Below are 9,916 nucleotides of genomic sequence, written 5' to 3' on the forward strand. Positions count from 1 at the left end.
CTCCCTCTAGTGTCCACAAGGAGAACTGCGTACACCTCCCTCTAGTGTCCACAAGGAGAACTGCGTACACCTCCCTCTAGTGTCCACAAGGAGAACTGCGTACACCTCCCTCTAGTGTCCACAAGGGAGAACTGCAATCCCACCCAGAGCTTGATCACACCTCCCGAGTTGCTCTGGATTGAAACTCCACCCCTGCCAGTGGTAGCCAGGTTCTCGTCCGTGTTTCTGTGTGCAGCTGTGTTACTGCACTGAATGTAGTGTGATGGGAAGCCATCAGAAATGCCATGGGATGAGTCCTACATTGTAGTCGAGATTACTCAATGCGATTTCTCTTATGTTCACTTTAACAGCAGAATACGGAGCCGGAGCTTAGGGACGGTGTCATCGTTCTTGGTCTCAAACTCAATATTGATGGGATAGATTTGAAATGCACAGATTTTGTCATTCAAACACATGCATTGCAGACCTGCTTCCAAGACACCAGTAGCTAGGCGAACATTACAGAATAGGTTGAAAAATGCAACATCCATGACCATGTTAGCGAGCTATGGTAGTTAGCTTAATATCTGCATAATGCACAACAAAACTGCTATTTCAAAAGCTCCGAGTTTGACTACATGTGATGTTGTTTCCACCTTAAGGACTAGCTAATGGCTTTGTATTTACACACAGATCAATGTTGTGCTACTGATTATTTTGCAAAATGTAAATGAGCCTGTCATTACATTACATTAAAAAATGTCACCGTGGAATGTTCTTTTCAGTCCTGCAAGTTACTTAGCTTACCTGTCGAGAAGAAGGGTCGGGGTTGGGGTGAGGTCAACGTCACTTTTCAGCCCCTTTCTCCACTGATCAAAAACCAGACCGATTTCCACTCGTTCTACCACAAGCTTCATCATGACTTTCTTTGGTCTAGCGCTGGCCTTACGAAAGCTGGCCTTGCTAATGCTGGCCTTGCACTCACTAATGTAGCCATTGTCAGCCTTCAATGTAACTCTAGCTGACAACCGGCTGCCATTTTGTTCCTGAGAAAAAGAAGGGCGTCCCACTGGCTTCAGAATGCTGTAATCTCAGTATCTCATGTCACTAGCAGACATAAACAAAGGCACGAGTTACGGCCTGTAAATAAATATGTCTGACAAATTCACTGTCAATATATTTGCTTTGAGAAAAAGCAAGGATTTTTTCTGCACCTTTCTGTAAGCTCTGTGGATGTTTCATTTTTTTAAACATTTTGTCAACTTTAAAAATGTGGCACCTTTAAACCCTGTCACTAATTTGGGTTTCAGGTTCGGTGAAGCACTAGAGTCGGACGTAGAAGACGAAGGAAAGGAAGATCAGGTATGTTTTATCTTTAATGATAAGAACGGAACATGCAAGTGTTCAGCTCAATCTCATATATACAATCATTTATTATTCCTTTAATTTATTTGTAACTAGATGTCTTTCTTTTACTGATTCTAATGCCAATTTGTGACAAATGTTTACAACAGTATTCTTGTACATATGACGTACTGTTACTGTGCACAAGCTCATATGTACAAGAATACTCTTGTATTCTTGAATCTATAAGCTAACAATTGGGTTTGGCTAAAAGAAAATGTTGGTTTCATCTCTATACCACTAGGTACTTATACTATATTGACGGGGTTAGATAGAATAACATTACTGAAAAGAGATTAATACAGTTTTCTTTGACTAAAACTAGACTAAAATGTCATCAGTTTTCGTCGACTAAAACTAGACTAAAATGGTCAGGGACAATTCTGACTAAAACTAGACTAAAATGCTCAGACTTTTCGTCGACTAAAACTTGACTAGACTAAAAGGAGTATGAACATGACTAAAACTAATAAAAACTAAAATGACCGCTTGACACAAAGACTAGACTAAAACTAAAAGTAAAATAGGCCGCCAAAAACAACACTAAACAGTAGGCACAGTATCCGAAACATTTTTTTCTGTCAATCAACGTCAAAAATGTGATTAAAATATCTGCTCAAGCTGAAATGAATGTTCTGCAGGCAAAAGCTGTCCTGGAGTGTTATTGTAACATAAACACACAAAACAAATATTTTCACAACATTCTGTCTATTAAATGTGCTTTTGCCATGCAGGTCTCAGATTTTTAATCTACATCTTTTAATTCTATCAGACTCTTCATATTCTCTGTTCAGGCAACCCGTACTTCAGTGTTTAGACGAGATGTCAAGCTTTCACACTCAATAGTCTCATAGTTCTATATCACAATTGCTATTCATAATATTCTATAGTAATTAAATATTATATTGACTTTCTGGGAACTGTGAATGTCTGTAACGAGTGAATGTCATCCTCTCTGTGTCCTGCACAGGGGAATGTTGATCTTGAAAACTCCTTGGAGGAGTTTGACCTGGATTTAGGCCTGGATGATTCTAATTTATGTCCGAGTGGTGTGTCTGACGATGACTCCAGCAGCAGCAGCAGCTGCATGGATCAGCTTGTCCTGGAAGCCCGGAATCACTCTGACCTCGCAGATCTGGTGCCCAGCGTTACGGGCTTAACAGTGAAGACAATCAGCAAGAGGCCAAATGGAAAAAGGAAATTTGACAAAAGACACTATTGTTTTTATTGTAAGAAAGCATACTGCAAACTAGCGAGACACCTGGAGATGAAGCACGCCAAAGAAGCCGATGTCGCTCTCGCTCTTGATTTTCCGAAAGGCTCCAGACGGAGGAGCATGTTGCTGGAGCAGATACGCAGCAGGGGTGATTTTCACCACAACGTGGAGGTGCTCAAGCAGGGGGCCGGAGAGCTGGTGACCTGGAAGAGCCCTGTGGGCGGCAAGGCTCCCTCTGACTTCCTGCCCTGCCAGTACTGTCTGGGCTTCTTCAGTAAGAAAGACTTGTGGAAGCACCAAGCCTGCTGCAGGTGCAAGCCAGAAACGGAAGTTAAGAGCGGCGTTAAGAAACGAGTGCAGTCGATTTCCTCCGAACTTCTTCCTTTGCCGAATGAGAACGTGGGAGCCTGCAAGGCGGTTCTGCACAGGATGAACATCGATGATGTGTCACAGCAAGTGAAAAAGGATCCTCTCATATGCAAATATGGCGACATGTTAATTTCAAAGCACGCAGACGGCGATACACAATACGTTGCCTCGAAGATGCGGGATTTGGGCAGGTTTGTTCTCGCAGTCCAAAAAATCGATCGCAGCGTTATGTGTCTGCAGGACGTGATTTCGCCATGCAGATTTGATTTAGCAGTGGACGGTGCACAGAGATTGGCAGGCTATGACCCTACCACTCGCAAACACAAAACCCCGTCCGTCTTTCCGAAGATCGGCTATTCCCTACGGAAGGCAGCCGAGGTGGCTGTCGGAGAGTTTGTCATCAAGCGTGACGTCGAAGCGGAAGGTAACGCCAAAGAGTTCATCAGGCTGCTGCAGTCGGATTGGAGTGCCTCAGCATCGTGTCGCGTCCCCAGCTCCCGGCCAAGGCTGAGGAGATGTGAGGTCGTCCCTTTGACCGAAGATGTGATGGAGTTTCAGGAGTTCCTCCAGGACGCTGCAGAACGGGCTCGGGCAGAACTGCAGGAGAAGCCCAGCCTGGCTGCCTGGACGAAGCTCAGCCAGTTGCTTCTGTCGGAAATCGCCGTTTTTAACGGTAGACAGGAGGGGGAAATCGCCGTTTTTAACGGGAGACGGGAGGGGGAAATCACCGTTTTTAACGGTAGACGGGAGGGAGAAGTTGCCGTTTTTAACGGGAAACGGGAGGGAGAAGTCGCCGTTTTTAATGGTAGACGGGAGGGAGAAATCGCCATTTTTAACGGTAGACAGGAGGGAGAAGTCGCCATTTTTAATGGTAGACGGGAGGGAGAAATCGCCATTTTTAACGGTAGACGGGAGGGAGAAGTCGCAAAAATGCTCCAGGACACGAACATCAACAGGAACAAAACGCCCGTCAACACTGAGGGTTACAACAGCCTAACGGCGCTCGAACAACAGCTGGCCAAGAAGTTTAGCAGGATCGAGATACAGGGCAAATGCGGCAGAAAAGATCTTGTGCTCCTGACCGACAGCATGTTGGCATTGATGGAAGTCCTCAATAACATGCGGGACAAAGTCGGGGTACCGCAAAGCAACCCCTACTTCTTTGCCACACTCAGAGCCGGATCTCGCTTCCAAGCTGGGGACTTCCTGAGGTCGTGCGCGACGGACAGCAAAGCACAGCGCCCCGAGGACCTGACCACCCCGAGGCTGAGGACACCCGTCGCCATGTTGTGTCAAATGGCGGCTCTCCAGGACAACGTGCTGGATCAACTAGCAGAATCTCTGGGGCATGGCCTCCGAGCACGTGGGGAGGATGAGAGATTATCGGAGAATAAGTTGCGGCTGAAGAAAATCAGCGAACTCTTCCTCGCCATGGATGAGGAGACAGTAGACCTGCACTCTCCTGCAGAAGGTAAATAGAAATTGTTTACATTGATTTGTGCATCAATAACATACAATTTCCTGTAGTTACAGTTCCTTCTCACTTGCGTACACAGCAAGGTTTGTGATTTTCCTTTTCCACAACTTCACTTCTTTATAAAGATGATGCTGCCGATACAGAGCCGGATGGAAGTGAACTCAGCCCTAGTGCCTCTATGACACTTGAACCCAGAAGTGAACCCGGCCCTAGTGCCTCTACGACCTTTGAACCCAAAAGTGAACCTGGTCCTAGCACCTCTATGACCCCTGTACCCGGAAGTGAACCTGGTACTAGTGCCTCTACGACCTGTGAACCTGGTACTAGTGCCTCTACGACCTGTGAACCCAGTCCAAGTGGCTCTATGGCTTTTGAATCCGGAAGTGAACCTGACCAAATTGAGGCAGACTCCAGCCTACCCAGCCCTGACCCGGGGGCTGAGACGGGTACATTTCATTACTTAAAATAATTTTATTTACTTTAAATTCTACCCTTGGTTTTTTAATGTTTTATACATTTCTTAGTTTGAGAAAAAAGTGTGTTCAGCATGTTATTTGCTAGAACTGAATATCAGACGATCAAACTGGAGCGTGACCGATGTTCCTGTGTGTGTAGGTACAGAGTCTGTAGGTGCAGTGCTACTGAAACCACAGAAGAAGAAGCCATGGTCGGACGCGGAGCAGACGGCGGTGAAAAGTGGACTCTGCAGGTTCATTGCCCAGAGGAAGGTCCCGGGGAAGGAGGACTGTGAGGCCTGTTTAAGAGCTAAACCAGGAATCCTGCGCAACAGATCGTGGAAGGATGTGAAGTATTATGTCTACAACACTATCCAATCCAACAGAAAACGGGGCATTACCTTTTTGCCAGATGGCACTGAACAACCGGTGGGTGGGGCAGATGGAGTGGTGACTAAAAAAAGACAAATTCCTAGTAGAAGTAGATGAGGATGGAAAGAATGAGGGAAGAAAGAAGGGATGAACAGAGTGGTATGACTGGAAAGGGCTGGAATGAAAGGGTGAAAGGGTTCCGTGGAGAGAAGGGTGGTCGGGAAGAGAAGCATCGTAATGTTTTCACCTCTTTATGGGGTGAGACCATAAATATGAGATTAGAATATTCTTCACTGAACATGCTGATGTAATAATGACTACTGGTAAATGACAGAAAATGCGTTCTAGAACACTGACATAGAATTTAGAAAAAGAAAAAAAGGAAACATTCAGAAAAAAACCTCTTCACACAGTCAGTGTTAAAAAACCTCCTCTTCATACAATGAGTGATAATGGCCGAGATCGGAGGTGAAAGTATTGGCAGCAGTTAAAGTGGAGGATTGAGAAGGGACTGAAGTAAAGTACTGACACATTCCAGTGGACTGGGAGATGCACTAATGTGAAAAGGGGGTATATAAAATGTGCCATTGGTATGTAGCTGGACATTTGAAGTGTTTGTTAAACCATTTAAATCAACTTTTACCACCTTTTGTGTGCAACTATTTTCACCAATCTTTTGTACTACACGAGAATGTTTGCTTGAAGGCACTATGTGGAAACATGCTGTTGTTGTGGAATGGACTTGTTACCTGGAGACAGTCCTCAGTGTGGCTGCCATCTGTGCCTTGTGCTCCCACCCTAACTCCTTAAGCTGTGTTTGTTTACGGTTTGCATTTTACCTGATGTCTCAGAATATCTCAGTACCTAACGTGCCAGTTAAATGTACCGCTTAATTTTACACAGCTGGAAATGGGGGGGGCTCAATTTTCTGTTTCGGTTGAATGGTAAAACTTTTTTTTTGTTCAATAGTGTTCAATTGTGTTCAATAGTTTCTTTTCAATAGTAAAACTTTTTTTTTTGTTCAATGATAACATTATGCACATGTACCATTGCCATTAAATAAAAGATGGTTTTCTATACTTCTGTCTTGTATTTCTCTTTTTATCTCAAATCCAAATGGCTTAAGTACATGGTAAAAAATATAAAATATATATATATATTTCCCATACTCGGAGGGCACTGTTACTATTGAAGGTACACACATAGTGGGACTCATTTATGAAATGTGAGCCAAACAAAACTGACCATAAATCCTTCGGAAACGCACTAATGGTGTGTGCGCGTGTGTGTGTGTGTGTGAGTGATACTGCTTGTGAGTGTGTGTGTGTAATACTGTGTGTGTGGGTGATACTGCGTGTGAGTGTGTGTGTGATACTGCGTGTGAGTGTGTGTGTGTGTAATACTGTGTGTGTGGGTGATACTGCGTGTGAGTGACTATGTGTGTGTGATACTGCGTGTGAGTGTGTGTGTGTGTAATACTGTGCGTGAGTGACTATGTGGGTGATACTGCGTGTGAGTGACTATGTGTGTGTGATACTGCGTGTGAGTGACTGTGTGTGTGTGATACTGTGCGTGAGTGACTATGTGTGTGTGATACTGCGTGTGAGTGACTATGTGTGGGTGATACTGTGCGTGAGTGACTATGTGTGTGTGATACTGCGTGTGAGTGACTATGTGTGTGTGATACTGCGTGTGAGTGACTATGTGTGTGTGATACTGTGCGTGAGTGACTGTGTGTGTGATACTGCGTGTGAGTGACTATGTGTGTGTGATACTGTGCGTGAGTGACTATGTGTGTGTGATACTGTGCGTGAGTGACTATGTGTGTGTGATACTGTGCGTGAGTGACTGTGTGTGATACTGTGCGTGAGTGACTGTGTGTGTGTGATACTGCGTGTGAGTGACTGTGTGTGTGTGATACTGCGTGTGAGTGACTATGTGTGGGTGATACTGTGTGTGAGTGACTATGTGTGTGTGATACTGTGCGTGAGTGACTATGTGTGGGTGATACTGTGCGTGAGTGACTATGTGTGTGTGATACTGTGCGTGAGTGACTATGTGTGTGTGATACTGCGTGTGAGTGACTATGTGTGTGTGATACTGCGTGTGAGTGACTATGTGTGTGTGATACTGCGTGTGAGTGACTGTGTGGGTGATACTGTGCGTGAGTGACTATGTGTGTGTGATACTGCGTGTGAGTGACTATGTGTGTGTGATACTGCGTGTGAGTGACTATGTGTGTGTGATACTGTGCGTGAGTGACTATGTGTGTGTGATACTGCGTGTGAGTGACTGTGTGTGTGTGATACTGCGTGTGAGTGACTGTGTGGGTGATACTGTGCGTGAGTGACTATGTGTGTGTGATACTGCGTGTGAGTGACTATGTGTGTGTGATACTGCGTGTGAGTGACTGTGTGTGTGTGATACTGCGTGTGAGTGACTGTGTGGGTGATACTGTGCGTGAGTGACTGTGTGTGGGTGATACTGTGCGTGAGTGACTATGTGTGGGTGATACTGTGCGTGAGTGACTATGTGTGTGTGATACTGTGCGTGAGTGTGTGTGTGATACTGTGTGTGTGGGTGATACTGTGTGTGTGGGTGATACTGCGTGTGAGTGTGTGTGTGATACTGTGCGTGTGGGTGATACTGCGTGAGTGTGTGTGTGATACTGCGTGTGTGTGTGATACTGCGTGTGAGTGACTGTGTGTGTGATACTGCGTGTGAGTGTGTGTGTGATACTGCCTGTGTGTGTGATACTGCGTGTGAGTGTGTGTACTCATGGTGTGTTTGTGTGTGCGTGCTCACTGTGTGTGTGTGTGTGTGTACTTGTGACGTGTTTACTCAGTGTGTGTATGTGTGTGATATTCACGGTGTGTGTGCGTGCTTAAGGTGCGTGTTTGTGATACTCAGTGTGTGTGTGCATGCTCACTGTGTGTGTGTGTGTGTGTGTACCCATGACGTGTGTTTACTCACAGTGTGTGTGTGTGTGTGTGTGTGTGTACTGTCTCTCCCTCTCCCCAGCCCTGACTCGGTGAAGCAGAGCCCGGTTCTGTTCTACCTGCAGCCGGAGCAGAGCTGCATGCCCAACAGCCGGCTGTGGTTCTCCTGCCAGCCACTAGAGGGCAGAGTTCTGCAGAACATGCTCACGCGCATCCTCACCGTACAGGAAGTGCTCACACCCGTTCTCACTACACAGGAAGTGCACCTACCCGCAGTCATGCCCCCCTCCAACAACGACCAATCAGAGTGACCCGAGAGGAGAACACACCTGCATACCGAAGAATGGCTTTTATATTAATGTGTGTGTGTGTGTGTGTACGATGAATACACAGTTCATTTCAGATATGAGGTATGAGTGTCTATTGCTTGTGTGTGTGCGTGCGTGTGCGTGAGGCGCAAGGGGTGTACGGTAGTTTCAGGCCTTTTGTAAAGCAGTTTGAGATCTTTATGATGAAAAGCGCTATATAAATAAAATATTAGGTGTGAGTGGCAGGATTGACCATGTGTAAAGTTGTGATGTCACTATGTTTAATAACCCCTTGTTGTCCGATGGTCATAATAACTATAAGGTCACAATCAGCTAAAAGAAATGTCAGTATTTGATATTGCAGATATAATATTGCTGCTACTGAATGATGAGTTTATTTACTGTGTGCTTTCAGTATAACTCAGCATGCTCACTCAACCCTACATCTCTCTGCTATTTTCCTTTTGTCCATCCCATAATTTAGTGTTCTGCTAGTGCACCTCACTTATGCACTCAAGGGTCAGGAGAAACTAGAGATATAGATAGATATAAAATAAATATTCTGTACTAAAAGTAAAAACATTTTGATGCTTTGACTTATGGTCTGTTTTCACGTGTTTTCATGTTGAGAAGCCAGGCCCGCAGGTACAGTGAATGTCTGAGTGAGAAATGTCCAAACGGTGATGTCACTGCAATTCTGAAGGGGGTTTTTTTTGGCTCACGGCGTCACGTCACGGGACCGCAGCAACTCTTCAATCTCTTTAATTTTTTGTGAGGTGGTCGGCAATGATGAGGAATAGAAATCCTGACAATTTGAACTTCATACACTGCTTTGTGTTTGTGTTAGAGCGGTCTAAAATTTAGCCTTCACTTAAAAAGTGCCAACTTGCATTAAATCAACACATTTTTTCAAATTCTTATTTTCCAATTCAGGTAAAGGGCGAACTCACCAAACATCGTCGCATAGCCTACAGTGTAGGCCCTACACTCTACAGCCAGATCAGAAACATTCAGTCGTGTCAATGACTCGTATTGAAATAATCCAACATTATAAATAACGTAGGCTCACAGGCTAACATTATTAAGTAAAGACTAAAATGTATATAATTTGTATAAATGAGGTTATTCGGTTATAATCCTAGACTAGCCGTTTGGTGAAGCTGCCCGGCTCGAGGCACTGGAATGGCAGAAGCGGGAAGAATGACCCACCAGCTGACCGCAGTGTAAGGGGGATTTTGGAGAAAATCAACATGAAGTTACCCAGCGAGTGTATCTTGGTACTTTGTATGCAGAATTAAAATCTGGTATCAAAGAAAACACAGCACACCATACACATACAACGTAGCGACGACTTGTCTTTTAAGGGAATCATTGGGTCAAATGTACTTTCCTCAACG

At 44.9% G+C, this 9,916-nt stretch overlaps 1 protein-coding gene across 1 annotated transcript in view; it reads left to right on the forward strand.

Annotated features, from left to right (window-relative positions):
• LOC133108596 (uncharacterized) overlaps positions 1–6,231 on the forward strand; it is a 51,889-nt gene extending 45,658 nt beyond the window's left edge. The window contains exons 30-33 of the mRNA XM_061218235.1: positions 1,290–1,341; positions 2,354–4,439; positions 4,571–4,891; positions 5,061–6,231. Of these exons, the coding sequence (XP_061074219.1) occupies positions 1,290–1,341; positions 2,354–4,439; positions 4,571–4,891; positions 5,061–5,389 (2,788 nt within the window). The 3' untranslated portion in view covers positions 5,390–6,231. The remainder of the gene's footprint in view (positions 1–1,289; positions 1,342–2,353; positions 4,440–4,570; positions 4,892–5,060) is intronic.
• Positions 6,232–9,916: the final 3,685 nt, after the last annotated feature.

This window comes from Conger conger, chromosome 1, assembly GCF_963514075.1.
Source record: "Conger conger chromosome 1, fConCon1.1, whole genome shotgun sequence".
Taxonomy (NCBI): Eukaryota; Metazoa; Chordata; class Actinopteri; order Anguilliformes; family Congridae; genus Conger; species Conger conger.